The sequence below is a fragment of the Trachurus japonicus genome, chromosome 9 (assembly GCF_045865225.1).
Source record: "Trachurus japonicus isolate A0001 chromosome 9, Traja_1.0".
NCBI classification, from domain to species: Eukaryota; Metazoa; Chordata; class Actinopteri; order Carangiformes; family Carangidae; genus Trachurus; species Trachurus japonicus.
This window is the reverse complement of record NC_140915.1, coordinates 20,607,596-20,631,638: the sequence shown is the minus strand read 5'-3', so window position 1 is coordinate 20,631,638 and position 24,043 is coordinate 20,607,596. Positions and strand designations below refer to the sequence as shown.

General features: G+C 40.2%; 1 protein-coding gene across 1 annotated transcript; it reads right to left on the bottom strand.

The window, feature by feature from the left end:
* Window positions 1–6,831: 6,831 nt before the first annotated feature.
* plcxd3 (phosphatidylinositol-specific phospholipase C, X domain containing 3) lies at window positions 6,832–23,412 on the bottom strand. Its single transcript, XM_085786493.1, has 6 exons — window positions 23,177–23,412; window positions 12,068–12,324; window positions 11,653–11,826; window positions 10,089–10,264; window positions 9,385–9,486; window positions 6,832–8,291 (listed from the first exon to the last, which is right to left on the bottom strand). Exons 1-6 carry the CDS (start codon window positions 23,277–23,279, stop codon window positions 8,135–8,137), a joined length of 969 nt encoding a protein of 322 aa, XP_085642619.1. The 5' UTR covers window positions 23,280–23,412; the 3' UTR covers window positions 6,832–8,134.
* Between the last annotated feature and the right edge of the window lie 631 nt (window positions 23,413–24,043).

Here is a 24,043-nt window from a genome sequence, read left to right as displayed (position 1 = left end):
AGTAAGTGATATATTTGTGTTAATATAAGTCTTAAATAGTTATATCTTCCGACAGCAATCACTTCTACACAGTGTTTGGTCTGAAACACGGGTCTGTCAGTCACTCTGCTCTGCTGTAAGCCGAGGTGAAAACTTTCCTTGTATCTAGAGCACTGGAAAAGAGAGTAGCGACACCACCATTGACTCCCGTGGTAAGGGTTGTGCGCCCCGAGTGGCAGGATATGGGTATTGCAAAAGCGCCCAGAAAACTCGTTCACTCCAATATGTGTGTGTTGCCCACTTGCTTGTAAATTGATGAAAACGGCCGTGTTTTTGTTTTTAGGCATCTTGGTCATATCAGATTATACTTATTATTTGTTTATTACAAAATGTAGATTGAAACATTAATGTAGACAACTGTTTTTTTTTTACTCGCCTATGTGTTAATGTTTATCTGTAAAGGGTCCTCAATGATGCTATTAACGTGGGTGATCTATAAATGTCCTTAAATTATTGAAAATGCCACACTTGCTCGTTCACCAACAATGCAGAGTTGTCAGTTCTTGGGCGCTTTTGCAATACCCATATTCCGCCATCAGGAGGCGCTTCCATTGAGCCAATGCGTGTCGTTACTCTCTTTTCCAGTGCTCTACTTGTATCTAGAGCACTGGAAAAGAAAAGAGAGTAGAGACACCACCATTGACTCCCGTGGTAAGGGTTTTGCGCCCCGAGTGGCAGGATATGGGTATTGCAAAAGCGCCCAGAAAATTCATTCACTCCAATGTATGTGTGTTGCCCACTTGCTTGTAAATTGATGAAAACGGCAGTGTTTTTGTTTTTAGGTGTCTTGGTCATATCAAATTAAACTTATAATTTGTTTATTACAAAATGTAGATCGAAACATTAATGTAGACAACAATTTTTCCAATGCGTGTCGTTACTCTCTTTTCCAGTGCTCTACTTGTATCCTACAACCTTTATCCAATGGGGAGAGAGAACGGCATAAAGGGGCGGTCCTCTCTGTGTGTGCAGCCAAGGGATGCACATGAATGTGGTGACGTAGGGACGAGGGCAGGGACTGCTACTCCATCAGCTGACAGGAAGTTAGCCAAAACCACCGGATCACTTACTTCTGCTTTAAGGTTCACTCATCTACTTGTCATAAAGCTTCCAACCTAACCTATTAATCTCAGCACTCACTTGTCTTAAAAGTTGTGGCTGTTTGCCATCTGAGCAAAGAAAGGGCATGTGAAAAGTCCCAAGACAACTGCACCGACTTGTTCAACTTTCTATCCATCCCCCCAAACTCACATGACAAACAAAATGACCTGAACTTGTCATTATCTCAACGCTTAGCTACTGTTCTTGTACCAATTTTTAGTTTTGTAACAATTCATGCTTCACAATTCATGCCTTATTCAATGACACATACTACAATCAGTTCATTTAGTCTAAATAACAGTTAAAGAAGGGGGTCTGCTGCAGGGGATCACTTATGACACAATCAGGGGGTAGATACAAAAACGCACTTGTTATTGTGTATTGACTTGAGAGTTGTGATGTGGACTAGCAAACACTGGAGGGCAACAGAGATTTGAGGACTGTTTCCTCCTCATCGCTTTTCAAAGAAGAGGAAATTTGTGTCTATAAGTGGAATTGATTTCATAACACTTTTGAGGAAAACTGCAACAAGGCCTCTGGGATCATGGCAAGGGATCCATTAAGGCATTGCCAAAGGTTGCATGAATCCAGATTAGATTAAAATGATTATCTTTGCCATTTCTCCAAAGAGTTCAGAGAGACAGGGAGGCGAGGGTGGTAAGATGATGGAGTCCATGACAATCTGCTATATCTCTTTCATTTCTTGTGATTCTCTGCTATCCAATGAGGATGTGTTCCCATATTTGTATGTAGGATGCACTTCTCTGTCTAATTATGGACATACATCACAGGCAGACAGGGGGCCACGCTGTGCATATCCATCACATAATGGCAGCCCAAGAGGGAATAATTTTTTTGTTTTTTAGCAGCTGTAGAGCAGGCGAACTTGTGTTATTGAGCATTAATTCCTGCTGCCTATCATTTTCGGACCATTTGGTCCTGCCTTACAACTAGGATGTTAAATTAATGTGCACTTCAACCTAAATTCATTGCAAATGACAGTTAAGATGCTTTTAACTGCAGTAGCAGTGGTATTTTGGAGATGGAAATACACCTCTCTGACTCTGAACCAAAAGCTGAGTCATTAAATAGAAAAAAAATTAGAAAGACAAGCTCAAATACTTCATACTCACAATCTCTGCCTTTCATTCACTGAGAACTACATCTCCTTCAAGGTAAGCATCCCATTCAATTCCATTCATCCTGTAGCTAAAGCAATTTAAAGAGCAATGCAGAAATTGCATGGCATTTTGAAAAGCAAGCCTTTTATATGATGGTACACTGCAGTACACTTTATTATTTTGTAGTGCAAATATTTGATTATATGTGGCTCCTGAGTCCTGTCACAAAAAAAGTATCATAAAAACTGGGATTTTGAGCACTGTATCACCAGAGGTAATCCAGATACTGTACATACTTTGTGCATAATAGACTGAGATAATGGCTGGCGGTTTCAAGTGATTTCCTGTATTTCTTAAATGACCACCCAATGCTTAATGACTCAGCTACTGTACTGCAGTGAGCCAAGTCCCAGCACCTCAGGCTAGAATAACAGTTGGCTCAGACAATAGGCCACCAGACCGTGCCCTCCATTAGTGCCGCTTCTGTGGATCTCATGTTGTCGAGAAGGCCATCACTGACTGCCATCTGCCTTGGAACTTTGGTCTGCCAGAGAATGACAGTCTGTGAGACTCAGACAGAGAGTCAATGAATATGCTGCTAATGTGCTTACTCGCCTCAAGAGTAGACCACATACTGAATTTCAACAAGTTTGTCTTGATGTTGCTCTTGTAGCCTCATGGTTAAAATAACATCAACATCTCTGTTGTGTAGTGTGGGATGCATATGAAAAACACAAGATATTTAAAACATTTAGCAGCTTTTTGACTAATTATCAACATCTAGGTTGGTTAGTCAATATACAGTGGGTCCCAAATTAGCTGTTTTGTTTCATTTGTATCAGATATTTTTCACACAGCTATGTGATCATTTAACCCCCCAGGCACTCAGATGACCTCTAGACATTTTTGTCCACCTCTCACACTTTCCCAACTCGCCACGGTCAAATGAAAGGTCACTGGGGCCTGATTTTTGGCAAGAAGGTGTATCTTTGGGTAAACTCTGGATGTCCAGAGTTTCAGAATGAAAGTCCATTCAGATATCCAACAGATATCACAATGAAACTTCCCAAGTTTATCACTCACATTAAGACAAATATTTTTTGTATTACAAGTTTTGTCAAATTTTATGTTTAAATATGTAAATGAGGCAATATCTAATGAAATATGTGCTAATTTGCATACATTTCCAGAACTGCCACTTTCAAAATTCTTGTTTTATTTTGTTGACATACTGTATTAGAGTCAGAAGTTTTTACAGAGGGGATTTTGGATATCTCTTTTTATCACTCTGTAAATGAGAAAATACTGTCACCAAAAAAAAAAAAAAAATTGCCATGTATTTTGGAATAAAATGTTTTATGAATGATATATCAACAATCCCCTCTGTAAAAACCTTCAGAATATAGACAGGAATAAAAAAAATAATAATAACAAGTAAAATAATAAAATAAAAATATAGTAGTCACTGACAATAAAGAAATCATGTGTTTTTGCAGCAAAAACAACTGGCCAGGAAGGAGTAAAAAAAAATTGAAACCCATGTCAAAAGTGATTTTCATGTTTAGTCAAAACCCAGCCTTATATGTATCACAAATATTTTGGGAGTAACTGATGTTAAATGTCTCTCACTGTGGGTGGACATTTTAGTCCAGGGGTCATGCATGTGGTAAAAATTGTGTTTCAGTGAAAACAGTCTGGGTGTATTTTTGGTTCTAATTGTATTTTCCACCACTGAATGATGATAAATCATTCTTTTTTAATTTGACCTTTTGCAACTGTGTTTTGTCCTATATGCATGGTTTATTTGTGATTTGTCCTATATGCATTATGCTTTTTATAATGTGCTTTTGATTTGAATACAGATTGTGATCTCGACAACATTGCAAATGAGGGTAAAGCCTCAATGTCCATTTCAAGAATAAATAAAGGTTTGAATGAATAAAACACCCAATAACTGATTACAGTAATGTCATAAACCTTAACCTTTGTGACATTTTGAATACATGGATTTCAGTTGTCAGGTCATTGAGGGTCACTAGCCAAAAGGTTGGAAATCATTGACCAAAATGAATTGATTTTTAGCAGATTGTATTACATTTTGGCGTCTCTGTCCATTTTAACATGCCATGGCTCTACCCTGTACAAATGGTACACAGCACGAGCGGCTGCTGAAACTACTCTGCCTCCTCCTCACTCTCCAAACTTCTCTGAAACTGTGCATTTTGTTGCTGCCCCTCTTAAAACTGTCTGAATACCATCATCCATCTCTACCTCCCACACCTCTGCCTCCCCCTCATGTTTGTGTTTGTCCAAGTGTATGTCTCTGTGTGAGTGTGTGCGACAGAGAAAGACAGACAAGACACAAACATGCACACACTCTTACACAATGAACAAAATATTTCCTTTTTTCACATTTCTTGAGCAACAGACTGACAATAAAATCCAAGGTCATATTTATATTCATGCCTTTCTTTCACTTTTTCCTCAAAAAGCATAGTGAGCTGAAGTGCATTAGCCCATTAATTAGCAAAAAAATACCAATAACAGCCACAGGATAAGAACATTTACAGAAATCATTGTATTGGATGAAAAATAATCCACACAAAGAAAGTGCATGCATGTTCCTTTTCCTTCCCTCAACCACTTAAGTGTGCTATAAAAACACATAATACCCATCCAGTCCAACTCAACTGATGATGCTGCTGTTGCTCAGATTCTCTTGATAACAGGTAAGTGCAAAGCAACAATAATATGATGAGTACCTAAAGGATTGGTTACCAGGTGCGTACAATGCATAAGTCAAATGACAGATGGTCAGAATGACTCAACACAAAATAAAAAATCTATTCTGGATTTGATTTATTTTGTTTTTTCAAGTAAGGACATCAATGCTACAGCAAGATGCACACACACAAAATCAGCCGCTCAGCTTCAGAGTTATCTGTTTTCTCTTTGTGAGCAACACCTGGCTGCCTGCAGACTGGAAGCACAGTCTCAGCAAGGTCACCCCAAGTGGTAAAGCCCAACCACCTCCATGCAGATTTTCCTGGAAGCTGGATGATTTTCAGATGCTCCCCTGTACAGACAGGGAATCAAATACTGGCATGTGACCTTAAAAGCTTTAAATCAGCTATAGATTTTGTTTTAGAGTGAGGCCATTGCTGATTGAATTAAATTACAGTTTCATTTTGCTTCTGTGCAGCTAACCAACCACCACTCAACAAGCCAGAGACGGGTCAGGAAATGATGCTTCAATTAGTCACTTAGTAGGCATAGAAGCTTTATTTGATCGGCCATTTTCCACTTAGAACAGTCACTTTCATTGGAACGAAGGTTTTTGATTTTACAACAGCAAGGGACTCTTTTTCACAGCAGAACATAAAGGCAACGACAACAGTTTGGACCAGGGAAGACACAAATGTCCTTACAACACAATTTGCTCCTTTGTGTGGGTTCATTCTTAAACTGTGTTGTGTAGCCTAGTAGCAAGTGCGACATTAAAAAAAAAAACTAAACAAAAAAAACTTGGGGATTTGTTTTAAAGGTTGAAAACATTTCCAGCTGAGATGCACTTATGCTCTAAAGAACAATATGGATAAATTAATAGCAGACCTAATGAACCCTTGTAAGATTTATGTAGAAGTTCTTGGATTGTCCATAAACAAGTACCAAATAAGTATGGAAGAAAGAAGCAGCTGAAAGTTAAGAAATAATTGTCAATGACCCTTCGCAATAGTTTTAATAATTTACAATTTATCGGCAGTATACTATTTGCAATTACAGTATGTACAAACTTTTCACGATATAAAACATTTTAACATGAAACCACATTGAAGTCATAGAAGTACTGTTTGAACTTTAAAACTTGAACTCATTTTCACATTTAAGCATACGATACAAACATGTCTTCCTAGCAGATACTCAGTCACTCCATCACATGAGACTTTTTAGAAATGGCACAGTTACTCACAAGACACATACATTCACAAATCCAAAGAGAGGAGTTTTCTGTTTTTGGCTTTACATTACCAAACTAGACAACAATGTCCTTACAGGATACATTCTCATTCAAAATGCCAGACAGATCATAAGGTGTGTGGAGGATGTTTGACTACGATGCAACATTGTTGTTTTTTTTCATGCATAATGTGTAAAACCTTGCAATAAAAATATTTTGAGTGTTGTTGTCTTTCTGGGTGTCATTTCAGGGTACTCTTCTGTCTTAGAAGAGACACTGAAGGGTAAAGAATGAAATGCATTTCACATACATAAAAAATGAGAGTGCTAAATGTATATACTGCACCAGAATTGATATCGCGGAAAATTCAGGAATTCAGAAACATTCAGAAACATGAAACACCTACTAAAGCGCTACAGCTAGACCTCAACTAAACACTGACTGAGCCTTTCTTTCCAAGTGCCAAATCACCAGTATGACATCAAGACAGCCCAACCTTACCCCAGCCTCTGAATTATGATTATTCCCATGCTCTATTAAATCCTGATCCTCATCCTAAATCCGTCTTGTGTGTGGTATGTAGCCACAATATGTGTTTTTTCTTTACAGTACATGCTCTGAATTATGAAGTTTACCCTTTTCTGACTTGAAATAAAATAGGCCCCTGGGTGAGTGTGAGCAACTTTATCACCTGTTATTATGAAAGACACAACACTGTCATGATGACTCATGGCACTACAGCAGTAAGTATCAACGCACATACAGCGGGCAAGCAATCAGCTGAAAAGCCGCAGACAGTGGAGACATGAGTGTATCTGGATGTATTGTATTTTTATGCTTGGGTTATCACGACTCAGCGTTCACCATAAAATCCAATAGATTCGTCACACTAGTTTCCTACCCACTAGAAATGAATGGGAATGTCAATTGCATTTCTAGCTCTCCCAAACACATTATTTTTTCCTGTAACTCTGCACCTTGACAATTAAAAAAGTGATTATTTGACTGGGATCCACAAGAAATTAAGTTGTTTTTTTTCTTGGCTGAGGTTCACTCTGCCTGTTTCTCAGTCATTTTGAGCAAGGAGGGGAATCAGCCTATCCTATAAGATGACTTCACTGGAGACCATTACTGGCAGAAAAATCAAATGAGAAATGACTGTTCCACAAAGAAATAGATATGGTTAATTTTAACTTAGTCTGTGTATCAAATAAACACAGCATAATAATGCTTTTTGAACACAGGATTAGGTGCATATTCTTTCGAAAATAAAGAATTTAAAAAAAATTCTCTTAAACAGGTTTTCCAACCGAGACAAACAACTGCTAGCTACTTACACCAGCCGACTATGTAAGAGGTTTAAGCTACACAGACTCATTTGAAACAAAAAAAAAGGAAACTGTCACTGTTACTAGAATATCAAGAATGACATACCATGGGTTTAGCAGAAAGTTGATGCTCTGAGGAATTGACCCATGATGGAGTGGTAAGCCTAGAAACAGTGCATTAGATCAGTGGATAAAAGCAGTTATTTTTACAGCACAGGAAGTAAAGAAAATCAACATCTCACTTAAAAAAAAAAACAACGACAATATTGTGATCCCCAAAAATAGGAAACAAACAAAATCTCTCTTTCTCTCTCTGTTAGTGCTCAAACCAAACCAACCACTTCTGTTTCGACTACTTGTCCTCCCTAAACCTCCTTTTCCATTTGACCTCTCACTCTCACTTCACTATAGCCCTAAATAAAGTGAAAGGAGCAGTGCAGCTCCCCTCCTGAAATGAATGCCAAAGAGAAAACAGTGAGAACACAGACCCCCATCCACCAGCCACTGGCAGCAGCAACAGCAGAAGTGGTGGTTGGTGGTGGTGGTGGCGGCGGCAACCGTGCTCTCTAACATCCCCCCGCAGGCTCTCAGGTAGCATCATCATCATCATCGTCCAGGTGATAGTTGAGGGTGATGACGGCACTGATGAATTCTCCGAGCTCCACAAAGTCAGCAGTGATAATGTTGATGCCACTCTCCCCGGGTCTCTGCGATCTGATCCACTGCATCATGCCCGGTAAGGCCCTGAGAGGATACATGGAAACACACACACACACACAGGCAGGCAAAGACAAACACACGTACAGACACACGTCACGGGGGAGAGAAAGAGGAGGGTGTGGGGGATGAAGTCAGAAAAGATATAGAAGAGGGGATGATTCACGGTTGGTCGGTTTAACACAGAGAGGGGCACGCTGTGATAAGAGATCTGTGGGACGCAGCATGTGATGTCTGCAAGCCAGACAGCCAGCTGCGAGGATGACACTCCGAACACTTGCTGGACATGTTCATGAGTCGAGCACCAGGGGAGGGTTTTTTTTTTTTACTCCTGCAGATGCCTCGCCCAGCTTTGTGCGTGACAAAATTCTCCTCCTTTGGCACCTGCTTTTCTCATTCCGTTCGAGTCCTACGCCGGCAAAGTCTGCGTGGCGACATGAATGGATGGATATTTTTGAAGGATGCCTACATCAAAGTTACCCAACGCCTGGTGGGAAAGGCTGATAGTGGAGTTATCAAATGAATAATTCATGTGAGGAAAATTGATGGTTTTGCTGCTGAGGCTTTTAACAAACTGGTGACATTAAGGGGGAGTGAAATACAGACAAAGCTAAGGGTGAAAATCAGAAGGAAAAAAAAACCTTCCACTATAACTGAGAAGGGGAGATACAGAAAGAAGGAGGAGAAAGATGAGGAGCATTGCCTATGGTTGGTGGCAGCTTTTCAAAGAAAAAAACAACAACACTTGAATGAGGTCAGTGTCAAACGCCTCGGGATACCTGTGCAAACCAACATGCCTCTGGATTTCATTATAAAATGCCACAATGACTCACATGTGACTGTTTATGCGTATGTGTGTGTGGATTTTTGTCATGAGTTGTTACGGGTAAATCCTATCATTTCTGTGGCCTTTGGTGCCTGAGGGGTTGCTATAATTTCGGTCCCACAGTGTGTGTGTGTGTGTATGTTGAACATTGTGTGCCACCAGCAGTGCTAATCCTGCCTCCTTTCCAGTCGTATTGAGTTACACTGAGCATGAACGGGACACATTTGCCATGTTCTTTCCAGCCTCTGCATTGCACACAAACACACAAATGAACAGGTACACGCACACACACACCTTTCTGTGATTGTCTCTCTCAGTCCGCTCGCTACGCCCTTCATCACTGTGCTCGCCTTGGGTGTCAGAACCACCTGCGAGACAAAGAACGTCCCCTTTCTCCTGCAAGAGACACATCAAGCATTCACATTGTTTTGCCATTTTATTCATTTATGCAGAGTGTGTTAACCTCAGCTGCTGAAAAAGTGCTATATAATAAACTTCTGTGTCAGAATGAATTACCTAAACAAAAACATTTCCTTCCGAAACAACAGACACTAAAGTTTGACATGCTATCAGAATCTCTTCCCCACTTCTGTCTTTTCTTTTAGAGTATCTATGTGTGAACATACTTTCAAAGTGAGCAGAGGTTTATTTTTTCACTTTTACTTTGTGTCACAAAGCCAAAAGGTTGCCATTATTTGTGCATTTAATCTTTTCTCATTCCCCTCGATGTAGCAGGGCTACAGCATTATAGCAAATGAAATAAATCAAGTGAAACCTTGTAAACTCTGGTTAAAGCATCGGCACAATGACAATAAATCAAAATCATAATAAAATTCCCCATTATGTTGGACTTTATGACTCAAGCTATAAAACATTTAACAAAGTTAATGACACACAGACAATTATTCAAAGCAATAAAAATACCTCTATTAAAAAATCATCAGCTTTTGTCCTATTTAACCTCAAGTGCCCATAGTGAAATGGAAGTAGCGACTGACCTGCGGTCAGTGACAGATGCCTGGAGAAACTGAATCAGTTTCTCTGGGTCTGTGGTGTTGGCCCAGGGAGAAGGCATCATCTGTCCTGGCCACAGGAAGGGCACCTCCAGGGCCATGGGGTGGTGGTAGAAGACCAGCACCTGATACTCCTTTTCCCACAGATACTGCAGACTCACCTGAGGATGAAGGGGAAGGAAAGTGTTTTTCATTTAGCAGGAGGTCATGAAGAGAGATGGCAGCAGGTGAGGAAATAAAAAATGATGGTGGTGAATGTGGAATAGAAAATATAAAAGGGCCCCTTGTGTGATGAGTGACAGTAAACATCCTTAACAGGTGGCTGAGAGGTACCTGGTAGTTTCTAAAAAAGCCTGATGTTTATTTGAATAAAAGCAAACAGAAATAAGAGGATGTAAATTGCCTGACAGCACATCATGGTGACTATTACTGTAAGCAGAAAAACAGAACAGAAATTGTTAAGTATGTTACTTTGGAGGACAGAATGCTTTGTTTCATAAACAAACAGTTTTATTTCAATGCCGCTTATCAAGAAAACATAAAACTAAAAAGAACCGAAAGAGAAATGAAAAAAAAAAAGCCTTTGTACTTTTGAAGTTTTTTCAGACTTTTCAAAAGGCATTTGAATAGAATTACAAAGTTTGAAGACTGGCAGCCATAATTGATATTACCCTTTTTTTTGCCATTCTCTTTCTTTGTTTCTGTTTAATCCATTCAAACCACAGTCAACGTTTATTTTGCTTTTGTGGTAAAATAATAATAATTTAATGGTTGCATCCTGGCTGATCGAGTTTTGGTGTTGAAAGATTGTAGCTATATAAATGTCTTTTACCAGCAACAATACCAATATTGTGTGTCAAATGATTAATGAAAGTAGCCATGTAATAAACTAAATAGCGTATTAGTAGCTATGATAAGTTGATTTGTTTTGTGATAATGACCTTGTGTGCATATTTCCCTTTGGAATAAGCCACAGAAGTACAGTGCAGTGGATTAACAAGGTAGATAGGAGAGAAACTGTGAGGTAAAGGGCAGACACGCATGTAGCTGAGTGGATATACTCATAGACAAATGAATGGAGGACAGAGGACAGAAGAGTGTGTGTGTGTGTGTGTGTGTGTGTGGTGATACCTGTTGAGTACAAAACTCTTGTCATTTGTCTGCTCTAAAATTAAACACAACACACAAGGCCTCATAGCACCAAGAAGAAGTTCATTATTTTCCCAGAATCCAGTAGTCACTATTGGCCTTTTACTTCCTCTCTACACTTTATCCTTGCTTGTCGGCAGTGCATGAAGGAAACCTATGATCTTAAGAGTGTACCTTGCATCTTAAGTGATCAAAACACTGAAATCACTGTTGCGCAGCACTGAGAAGACAATTCATCAAAAACCTTTTGAAGACAAACACAAAGAAAAAAAGGCCTCTGCCTCGGATGAGTCTTCTCTCAATCAAGAGTTGTTAAGCCAAAAGAAACGTCTGGGACAAATAAGGCTGGCTTTAATCCTAGTCCCTGTTAAGTGCTAGACATATTTTAATTTGATCATACCTCCTGAGCAAAGACGACTGGGCAGAGCTTCTCTCCAAACACCTCTTTTAACATGCCCACCAGCTTTTCATGGTGCAGGTTCTGTACGCCATAGAAGTGGTTGAAGTCCAGGAATACGACCTCTCTGGCATGAGCAGACAGGAAACTGCTGATCTGTTCTAGGCCTTCTCTGACCTAAAAAAAAAAGAAAAATGAAAGTATTAATAATTTCTTTTATGACATATGGGCACACAGACAACTGTGATGTGCTTGAAATCTCCGAAGGACCTTGTGTGATTAGTAAGCTCTCAGTCTGAACTCCCACATAAATATGCTGCCACATACGCAGAAATGTACAAACATCACTCAGCAACCACAAACATCTCTAAATATTCATCACATCAATAACCATCCAAACTCCACGAGGTGTGCTGACCGTGGCACTGAAGAGCCCGTGGGCGAAGAACAGCTCGTTGTCAGGGTCGCGGGGCTTGGTGGAGATGCGCAGGTCAAAGAAGCGGATCCCAGCCTCCAGTTGGCTGGTGAAGTTCATAGTCTGTGTAGCCAACCACTTCCTCATTAGCTTCTTGGCCACCGTGCCAAATACAGAAACAAAGTTCTGCACCGTCTCCGGCTGCTCGGGGCCCACTGGAGACGCCTCGTCGATGTAGAAACTGAAGGAATCATGGGAACCTGCATGGGAAGGACACGAACATGAGTCTGTGTGCTGGTTTACTGAGTGCTGACTGTTTTGTTTCTGCAGTGGGACACGGCTGTAAGATCAGGGGTCAGTGCTGGAAACAGCCTGGTACCATGGCAACAAAACTGATAGTGAGTGAATAATAGCATCCGTGGTTATAAGCCGTGAACTCTGACAGCTTGAAAAGAAGTCTGTGCAGACATACAGTACACTGACTTTTTTCTTCACATCCCAGAGAAAATGTTGCACTTATATGATCATTTATATGTTACTTCCATAGCTTACAGTTTAAATATTTCCATAGTGAATCCTAAAATATAATTGTTAATTGGTGGACAGATTTGTGTCCCTCCAGTAACTGCCTTTGTATACTTTACGTTACTCTGCATAGACTTACTTCGTTTCCTAATGATCAGAGTATGGAGCAGCTGAGGGAGACAATGAGAAGCTGAAAGGAGGGGAAACAATAACTTTGGCCTTGACTTGAGAACACAAGGAGAGGACAGATAGGAATGAGTCAAGGGAGTCTGACTATTTTCTTTAACAAACCAATTCAATTTGGTCTAGTGTTATCAGCGACCCCTGAAGTGGCAGACGATGCAAGTGCAAGTATGTACTCAACAAATGATTATTTTAAATGACGATTCATCTGTGAATCTATAAAACATCTGAAATGTCTAAAAAAAATATAGTTTCATAGAGCTAAAGGTGATGTCATTGCAGTCCAGTATCTCTAAATTTCTGATTTTACTGTTTGGAGGAAAAAGAAAAGCAACAAATTATGTAATAAACAAAATAATTGACTAGCTCTAACACCTTATATGCTCACAATGGGTCAGTTTCATTAGGATGACTGCTACACACTCCACAATACAATAAGTCTTTGTGGGTTTCACTTCTAGGTGGAGATTTCCGTTTTCTGTTTAAAGCTGATACCAGTGTGATCCTCTGACTTTGTAAATATGCCTTCAAAAGTGCTATATTAGCCCAGTCCTCAGTGACTCAGTCTGCAGTTTCAGACCTCAGGAGATTTTCTAACCCCCTCAGAAAGGCTCCTTTACATTTTTCGCAAGTCCTTCACACTTCCTTGTAGGGTTTTTTATTTCAGATTGCAGCATTTCATCTTTATTTGTGTAACACAGCCTCAAAATTGAACTATGCTCCTGTTATAATGGATATTAGTTTTATGGATTCTAACAAAACATAGTCAAATGGAAATTCAATTCCTGGGGGCCACGTTCTCAATAGCTTTTGTTAGTTCTATTTTTGATTTTTCTTGTAAAGCACGTATGAAATCCTAGATATGTCCTTGTCAATTTAATGACAAAAGTTTTTGAAGCATTTCTAGAAGTCAGATAAAATCTTGATTCAAAGATTCAGAGAGAAATAAAAGAAAATAAAAGATGAGAAACAAACTACTGGCATTGACTCAACTGGTTTCCAAGATAGATGAGAGTTATTTTATGCTAGATACAACTAAGACTAGATAGACTGAACTTTTTTTTTTTTTGCCAAAAGCACATAAATCTTGTTCTTTTTTCTTTAGATGGTAGCGGAGATGAAAACTGTTTTGTGGATTATCCTGTATAAAAGGAAGTGTTCTGGGAAAGATATGTGCTGTTGCATATTTTCAAATATCATTGTTCAGTGCCTCCAGCATCACAAGCACATTTCCATTCAACATTATTATTTTGGAGCAGCTGCAGAAATCTCACAATCTCAGCAGAACAAACAGAATACTCTGTGAATGGAAAGACATCTCTGTGTATTACGTAAATAATTAGCATAATTGTGATCTGGGTAAACAGACCATTTAAACAAATGTTCTTTGTAGTTTATACTATTCTAAAAAAAATGTATATTCAAACAAACTGTGGGGAGTCGTATAGCTCACTGGGTTGAGTGGGAGCCCCATATACGGAGGCTACAGTCCTCGCTGCAGCATGCCATTCACCTCTCTCTGTCTCCCCATTTCCTGTCTCTCTCTAACTGTCCTGTCATAAAAGGCATAAACTCCCCCCAAAAATACTTTTGAAAAGAAAAGAAAAGAAAAAACTGTGATGGTAAGAACAATTGGGAAAATGTGAAAGTCTGTTATTGAACTAATGCTTCCCTTGGTGATTTCTTTAGTACTGATACAAAGTGAATTCCCTTACTTAGGTCTGGAGGTTGTATGTCCTTTTATGCCTGTTTGAGTGTGTGTGTGTGTGTGTGTGTGTGTGCGTGTGTGTGTGTGTGTGTGTGTGTGCGCACATGTTACGCAAATCAGGCTGACAGTAATTCTGGTATCCACCTCCTGCTCCCATCTTTTCAATCAGTTTCTCATCCTTTCTTGTCTCTTCATCACATTTTCTCACTGTCACACAGACACACACACACACACACACACATTATGCACACAGAGACAGAGGGGGACAGAGCGAGAGAGAGAGAGAGAGAGGGAAAGAGAGAGAGCCTTAATTGACCTTCAGCTATCTATACACCAATGCCAGGCCTTTGCAGTCAGCCCAGAGAATGACCATAAGCAGAGCAGACAGCTGAATCCTGAGGCAGGGCAGCAAACAGCATCACTACAGGCTGAGCTGTACCAGCAGGGTTACAGCGTAGCAGAGTGTGACCTTAGACTGTTGCAACAGCTGGTTCTGCTGTTGTTGCAGGGAAGGATTTCTCTTTGGCTTTGAAGGTCATGCAACAAATCACTATAATTGTCATATAATCATTTCCATCACCCACTTATCTAACTAGTTATTTTTTCTACAAATTGGTCGGGCTATAAAATGCCAGTAAATTCCAAAGTGAGGGCTTATTTAGTTTGACTAACATTACAAAATCTAAAGACGTTTAATCTTTAAAGAGCAAATCTTTACTCATGAGAAGCTGAACTGAGGTAATATGATTTATTGTATGGATTATCATAATAATCAATTACTTGACCAATCAACAAATGAATAATTGTTAACAACAGACACTACTGTAACGGCATTTTGCTGCACAGTTCATTAGGATACTCATTAGATATTTATTTTCACATGTTGAGTTTGTGTAAATTAAATTCACTTGTCCCCTGAGACATGCAAACAGCACGGCCAATATCTTATCATGCTATAATGAAATGCCTACAGCAAAGTAATAAAACTTCCTTTTCCTCTCTGTGCATTACTAACAAGCATTGCCTTAAATATGTATGACCAAAATCTACACCTAGGCATTATGCTATACTGCAGACAGCAGCAATCTCACAGGAAAAACAGAGGTGGTATCAACCCTGAAGGGCTGAACAAGTGTGCAGATCATTTGTGAGAAGATTAAGAGAAAGCTGTGCAGCAGAGAGGTAGAAACTGCGGTTTAAGCTTTTGTGCCTGAGCTTTGAACATGATTAATTATTGTTTGTATTTTGAAATAATTTGCTCTACCTTAGTGCTGCAGCAAGTCTCAAGTGGCAATCATTTGAAGATGTGAGGAAACATTTGAGTTTCTAAAGTGTACTGTGCAGAAAATGGATTGTTTTTAAAGCTCATACATTTTAAAAGAAACAATTTAGCCCCAGAACTGAGACACAAAGAGACTGAGGTGACATCTGCATTCAGAACTACCAGAAAATAGCATCAAGAACGTGGACACATTTGATGACTGTGATGTTCGCGCATTCGAGTGATATATCAGCTTTTTCCCAGTGCAGGATATGATCAGACTGTGACAACTCCAACAGGTTATACAGAGACTGATATAAAAGTGGGGTTGCGATGACCTTCTCAATTCCTTGAAAAAGTACTGGTAGTTGCAAGCCAATTATGTGATGATTTAGATAGGAATTGTCTGCTTGAAGATTTTAGCTGGGATTTCAGCTGCATTTGAAGCCATCGATCACAGGATCTTAAAAGAGAGACTTGAAGATAGATTCGAGTTTGTTCTTGCTTACAATGCCTCTTCCTTACAAAAGTACATCCAATATGGCAGTATTATCATGAAGGATCAGATATCGCAGTTGTTTGCAGATGACACCCAGCTGTATTTAACTATGGAGCTAGGAGAGACTAATCAGGTAGTCCACTGAGGCCAGGATGACCAATGATTTTTTACTCCTTAACTCAGATGTTAAGTTATTTTACTCTTCCATTAACATCTCAAAAATATATTATCTGACTATGTGCTTCCTCTGAATGGCATTACCATAGCCTCCATGCCTGTAGTCAGAAACCTTAGGGTCATGACCTTTACGTCACCTGTGCCACAAGTTTCGAGGACAGCTTTCTCACACTTGTGAAACATTGTGAAAACTAAAAACATCCTGTTTTGAAAGGATGCTGGAAAAACTGGTATATATCTGTCCCACTGTTCTATTTGTGAACTAATCTTTATGATCAGGATGTTGATGATCCCAATACCTCTTACTCAACACAGAAAACAGTTTAAAATCCTCCTCCTCACCTATAGCCAGGTAACATCGACAGTGGTGGCAGAGCCTTCAGCTGTCTGGCTCCTCTCCTGTGGAACCAGCTCTCAGTTTGTGTCCACAAGGCAGAAACCCTCTTTACGTTTTTATATCAGGCTTAAAACTGTCCACTTTGATAAGGCTTTTAGTTACAGCAGGCTCAGGTGAAGGAAGGGTCACTGCAAATCAATACAAAGTTGCTCTGAGTGGTCACCTTTTTCCTATGGTGACACATTTCCATGCTGAAGGGAGCAGTCTCACCCAGGATGACAATGCACCCATTCACACAAGGCAGGAGGTGAGGTCACTGAATGATTTGATGAGTATGAAAATGATGTGAAAAGCTGTGGGAGATTTTAAACCAATGTGTCGGACAGCGCTCAACACCCCCATCACACGAACACCCAGCCATCTTCCATCTTTTAAAATAATTGTATTCATCACTCGAGTAGAGTTCAGACACTTGTCATATCAATGCAAAGGCAGACTGAAGCGCCTATGGTGGCTGATACCTGTCTGTATCTAAGATGTTCAGCATGGTTTGTTTACCTAGTAGAACTTAGACAGATGCTAGTGTGCTTTTCCCTTACAATGGCTCCATTATCACCTGTCGGATACTAACATGAAGTCAATGATGTCATGCTACTGGGTGAAGAAGATGTGAAGAAGTGGAGCAATCGAAAAAGAAAGAGATAAAGACTGAAACAAGCTGAGACAAAGATAACAGAGCAATTCATTTATTGATAATGATAATGGTGATGATGATGATTATGTTTGATGACCAAAGTGGTCGGTGATGACTGTTACCTTAGAGAATTGACCTGTGTTAACTGAGTCATTCTGGCCAAACAAGAGCAGACCATTAAGAAAGAACGGCTGGTGGTTTATGCCCTTTTTCATGACAAATCATTACAGCTCACCATGCACTCTTTCAAGATCTATTTAAGGATGCCGAGGAGAGGAAAGGAGAGGAGAGGAGAGAAGAGGAGAAAATGAGGGAAGAAGGGAAATGGAAAGTAATAGGGTGGAGATGAGCCAAATGATACTAGATACCAGCAGCAGGCTTCTCATCCTCCCTCCTCTACACTCTCCCAGCATGAAGCTTTCTACGATTTTATAGTAACTCTTCAAGTCCCGCTCCTCTCTTCTACTTTAAGCAGGCCTGTATTTTTCAAATTCCTGTTCAATTTGCTCCAACCTCACTTTTTATCCTGTCTCTCTACTTCTTTCCATTTATTGTGGGAGACAGTGTGCACACACTGCATACATTTCCAATATGCCTGAACTATCTGGCCTTATCACACACAATATATTTGGTCAAACTTAATCTGAGCTTTAGCAGAGATTTCAGGCGGGTCATGACTCATGGGGTCATTTCCAGTGACAGAAAAAAGCTGTACTGTTTCCCACTTCTTTGCCAACAATTTGCTTCAATTCCCAACAAGTGTTTCGTTCTGTCTCTTTCTTTCTGTTTATCTCCCTCTATTAAGCTATTGCCTCCTTTCGTTTGTTTTGAATTTAACTCATCTGTTTTCCAGTGGCTTTTAACTGGCTGATTTCCTGCCCATCAACCATCTCACTGCATTTCCAGTGTTTATCCTGGCATCTGATACCATTCATCCTTCTTGTATGGGGGCTCAAACGGCAGCTGAGTGATCTCGTCGAGGGACTGATGAGTATACTTAGCAAAACATCCTGGGCCAGCCTTTCCCCTCCACATCAGACTGAGGATGCCTCTTCTGCAATGTATTTGTTTTTATTGCCTGTGTGGCCATCATAATTTAATACAACTGCCTTCACCCCTTCCCCCTGGCCAAAGGTATGCTATTCATTTCATACCTCTAGAAAAGCTTTGAGCTATTACTGCCAGCCATTGGAGAGGCTAAGTATCGCTCCCTTGAGGCCCTCTCATGCAAATCTTACGCTTTGGTTTAATGTGGGCACTCTACTATCTTTGAAGTAAAGTGTCTTATCCCCTGCAGTAGTTTTCTTCCCTTGAATGAAGTCGACCCAATGTAATTCCCCTTGATAGCGAATTAATCCATTTTAATTATAGGTACAACTCACACCCCAATTCTGAAATAAATATTAGGCACATGCTGCCTGTACCTTGCCTGAAATTATTGCAATGATAATATCATGACAAATATTTAATTATAATATAAAACAAAAACAAGATATAGCAACCTATATTAACAACTACAACAGAAGAGCTAGGCCATTTCAGCAGGATGTTTGACAGCTATATTGATCAGTATTGGAAAAATAAGTCACTGTATGTAATGTGACAAGGAAAACATAATTACAAAATAATATAAGGGAAATAGGCCAGGTTGTGTCAGCTTGTTTTAGAGTTCCTCTGTCCCCTGGTGGCCAAAAAAATATTCATGCAGCAAAAAAGCAATAAAAATTGTGACGCACAACTTTTTCAGAGAATGATTATAAATATTTTGACCTGTAAAATTTACCAAACGCATAGATATAACATGAACATTTAGACGTTGTCTAAATTTACATGCAGTCGTGGCAGACACTGCTGGGCATGGATACATTTTTTTGTCTGTGCCAGTCAGCTCATATTCCAAAAATACAGAAAATCCAATTCAGTTGCTAAGACGGTGAAACTGTGACAGTCATTCCCTTTCCTCAAGTAAAGCTTGTTTCATGGTGACAGAGCCGCAGAGAGACAGATCTGCAGTAGCTACCTCTGGAAGGCAGCACACCTTTGCTGACCACCTCAGTCACACGAATGCTCTGACAGGCAGTCTTCAGCACTCACCTGCCAGATCTAACAATAGCCACAGAAAAACAGCCCACCATGCCTCTGAAGCTTGGGGAAGACAAAGTTCAAACTTTCCCTTCTTCTCTCCCTTTAATGACCTGCATCTTTGATCTACTACGAGTTCCCTCTGGCCTCCTTCCTCCCCTGCTCATCCCCTCACCCTGCTAGAGAGCAAAACTGGCACAATTGGACTCTTGTAGTCTCAATGGGTCGGCTAACACATGCTGAGTCATGTCTAAGCAATCATGCTCTTATCTCACAAAGTGGTTCTGCCACAGGATTAATCTTATCAAAATGTACATTTGTGTGTGTATTTTTATATAATAAATAATAAATTAGCAAGGTCCATGGCTGCTGTGCTGTGTCATGAGTCATAGCATGATAAACAACTCTATAGGTCTGTAATTACTCTAAATAAACAACTCAGTGGTCAATGGTTATGTTCCCTATATCTACAGTACCATCTAAGTCTGACTGCACTCGTTGACCTGGTGCAAAATTGTTATTACATATAGTTCATGGAAAAGGCTGTCTATTCACTTAACTTGACAGTCTTCAGTCAGATTTTATAACAGATCTGAGTCAGCTCTCCTCAAAGGGACAAATGATTTATTGGTGTCTCGGACTCTGGCAATCATACAATTTTGACAATTTTGACAAAAACAATCATTCTCTTCTTTGGCATTCAGGAGCTGGCTTTATAGTGATTTGCATATCTACAAAGCTGTTCAATGCAGGACAGGACACATAACTTTTTGTTCTGCTCTCTCTGCGGTGTACCTCAAGGTTCCATTTTAGAGACAATTTTATTCTCATGAAATAAGATTCTGGTTGCGTCTATTTTCAAACAAATGCAACATTTCTTATCCTAGTTACACTGAGAATATTAAGTTGTACACAGTCCTCTTTAATGTATTCTACTCTCCTTAGCTCAGAAGATACTGTATAGAGGATAAGTCCTGAACTTAGATTTTTTCTTCAGAAGTAGCTTTTCCCACTTCCAGACAACAAAGACATTAAAATCATTTTTGAGTTAAAACCTGTAGGACTGCTTTACGTATTAATTTCTGTTTCTGAAGGACTCACTGAGTGTTGACAGCAGCATGTCTCTCTTTATTGGCTACGAATTGAATAAAACATTAGTATATCTGATTCTCCAGCCCCAACTGGATCCTCTGAGCAACCTTTCCAATGCATCCCAATGGCCTCTAAAACCCCAGTTTATCATTTCGTTTATGTGTATTTGTGTGCTCTTTTTTTGTCTACACCAGACTTAACATTTTTGAAAGTCTCTTTGTGTAAACTTATATCACATTCACATTGAAGGGAAGTAGGCTACCTGCTTTGATTAGCTGGTGCTCCACCATTGACATGGCACCATTGCAGTCCACATGATGGACTGGGGCAATATCCCTCAGCCTATTAACCCTTAAACCTTTGTAAATGTGAGCTTGTCATTTGAAAATTAATCTTTTTTAATTGCTCACATTGGTTGCCCAACCAATTAAACTAGCATTAAAAAAAATGCTAAACTGACCAAGGTCCATGATCAGCATAATACTATGAGACACAAATAGCTGCCAGGTAGAGTAGCTCTATAGGTCAAAGGAACCAGCAGCAGGTACTATCTGTCATGAGGCAGCTGTTGCATCTGCCAAACACATGCGCTCTCTTGAGAATCTATTATGTGTTGTGCATAGACAGGTACAGTATTGTCCCTATCCTACACACATTATGCATTGGCTCATATACCAGTCACGGAGAAAGGTGACAAATTGATCCCATTAAAACACCACGAAAAACTGACACTAATGAAGTCTTTTCTGTCATCACAAAATCTTGAAATAAACTCATTGGCAATCATACAGATGATTATGTATACTAATGAGTACAGCTGTGCAATGCTGGCAACACAGGCACAGTGGGGACTGTTTAGCATTTTTGGCAACAGCAGTAAACTGTGCCATCAGATCAAGCCACACAGTAGCGTACTCCAAATAGCCAAAACACTCTGGCCTGGATCATTCAGGCTGTGTCAGCTGGTAAACTGTGGCTTTTTTTTCTCGCAAAAACACATCGACACTGGGTTACAGGGAGCAGCAGTCTGGTTGTGAGGATTGTAAACATCCTGAATATAACATTACTCTAAGGAGGAGCAAATGAAACAGTTATCACTTTTTTTCTTGTCTGTCCCAGTTTAATTCCGTCTTGAACAGATGCTAGTAATGTTGCGCTCTAAGACGAGACATTATGGATGCAATATGAATATCACTAATCAGAGACATCAGACATATGCCCTTATAAAAAAAAACATGGCTGTTACTAAATAAGCTCCCATGTGGATTAGGGAATTTATCTCGACAAACATTATGCCAATATGTGCACACATACACAAGAGAGTACAAAGAATCATAGGGTGTTTTAAGAATCTGTATCCAATTTGAGGAAAGACTGAGAGCAGCTGAGCTCCAAGGCCATTAGGGCCAGTAAGAATGATACCTAATTAAATTGAACCGAGCATGTTTCCATGCTGCCTTAGCATGGACAAACTGTGGTTTAACACAGCACATGTCATGAGATTCTGCAAAATCACCTACATGAGGTACATGCTGTGCTGTTTCTGTCCTTCAGTTGATATTTGATTTAATCTACAAAATGCATGTGCCTTGGTGTCCTTGAGAGCTGTGGTCAGTGTTGGTGCTATGCCACGCCTCACTGGACACTCAGCACCATGCCATCTGCATGGGAAATGCCATCATTGCACTGCACATGCCAACCTTAAACACAGCAGGTAGTCCAATTGCAGGAGAGAGGGAGAGGAAGAGTGAGAGTGAGACAAAGAGAAAGAGAGAGGGAAAAAAGAGAGGTTGAAGCACAAAGGATTAGAAATGCAAGGAAATGAAGAATGAAAGCGCTTTGTGTGGAGGTGTGATAATCACTAGGCAGCAGATATGGAATTAACTGGCTGCTAATAAGCCATTCCATCAGTCAGATCAATGGTAGGCTTTACAACCTGCATATCAAAATTGAATGGAGTTAAAGGAGACGTGCACACTGATTGGCTAAATGCCCACCAACCCATTTTTCTTTTTTATCGGAAGCGCCATGTGTGCTCATTTCACTGAACCCATCCCACTCCCCGTCTCCTCTCCTCAATGGCCACCACCCAAAACGCCTAAAGTCCGACACCAGAGCGTGGATCATCTGTGCAGCCTCCTCTGACATGAGAGATGCTCTGCTGGTCACCTCTTTTTAGTTTAACCTCGGGCAAACTCGTCTTTGATGGAGAAGCTGTAAATCATGGGTGTTATTCATTCATTCAGCCTCAGACAGCGGACCACAAACACCAGGAGGCTGAACTGTTCAAAATAAATGGCACTTCTCCCGTTGCGCAACAGGTCTTTGTTCTAACCGGGTACACTGAGAGTCTAACAGCACATCAGGTCGCAGGAGTTACACTGGACGCAAAGTACAACATCAAAGTTTGCAAAGCACTGAGATATTTTGAATGTTAATACCCATAGTATTTCTATTTCTTCCTCACCCACTGGAATAGCTACATGCAATTCGGGTAGATAAAAAAAAAAAAAAAAAAAGGACACGTTTTTCTCAAGTAGGAAAAGTCACCTACCGGGAATGGCCAGGTTGGTGAGCGGGATAGTGTGCATGCTCTGCGGTAAACTTGCCATCCAGTCAGCGAACCGCAGGTCGCTTCTCCCGTGAGACGAAGCCATGCTGTCGCTGTGCACAACGCTCCTTTCTCCTCGGACCGGTGCCTGCCTGCGCCAACCTGGAGTGACTCCTCTCTCTCTCTCTCTCTCTCTCTCTCTCCTCTCTCACACACACACACGCGCGCGCACACACACACTAGAGCGCGATCGACGAGAGCGCCCCCCACCCCGAGCAGTATCCACATCAGCGGGTTGCACAATTATGAAAATGCGGCTGGATGGATCCAAATATGGCAACACTCGGTGGTTGGATTTACACTAGCTAATACGCAATGCACTGTAACAAGCACATGTGTGAGTTTTACAGTCATCTAAAATAATAATAATAATCACACAAACAGGCTCATTAATTATTCTAGCTTTCAGCTGTATAACACATGATGGGGTCAGGCTGCTCAAAATTCATGCGGTCAAAACACCCACCACTTGACTTCATGTTAAACACCATATTGAAATAAGAGTCAAAGGTCCATCAGCTAATAGTGTACTTACTGAGAACAGAAACCTCAGTAAGTGCACCATGTGCCTGTCTTTTCAAGGGATTGGACATGTTTTTCATTTCAATTCTTCTTTTTTTTTGCAGTTTTCGAGAAGCTGGTTTCAAACGAGGTCCTGTTAATAGAGAGCTAAATATGTAAATCACTGTTGACCCAAAGGAACATGTCTCAGGTCACGCACTTGAATGACTGAGAGCGACAGTGATTCACTTTAGCTTTGATGACGAAAAAGTGACATATCCACCATGGTGATAATCAGCTGGCTGGCCA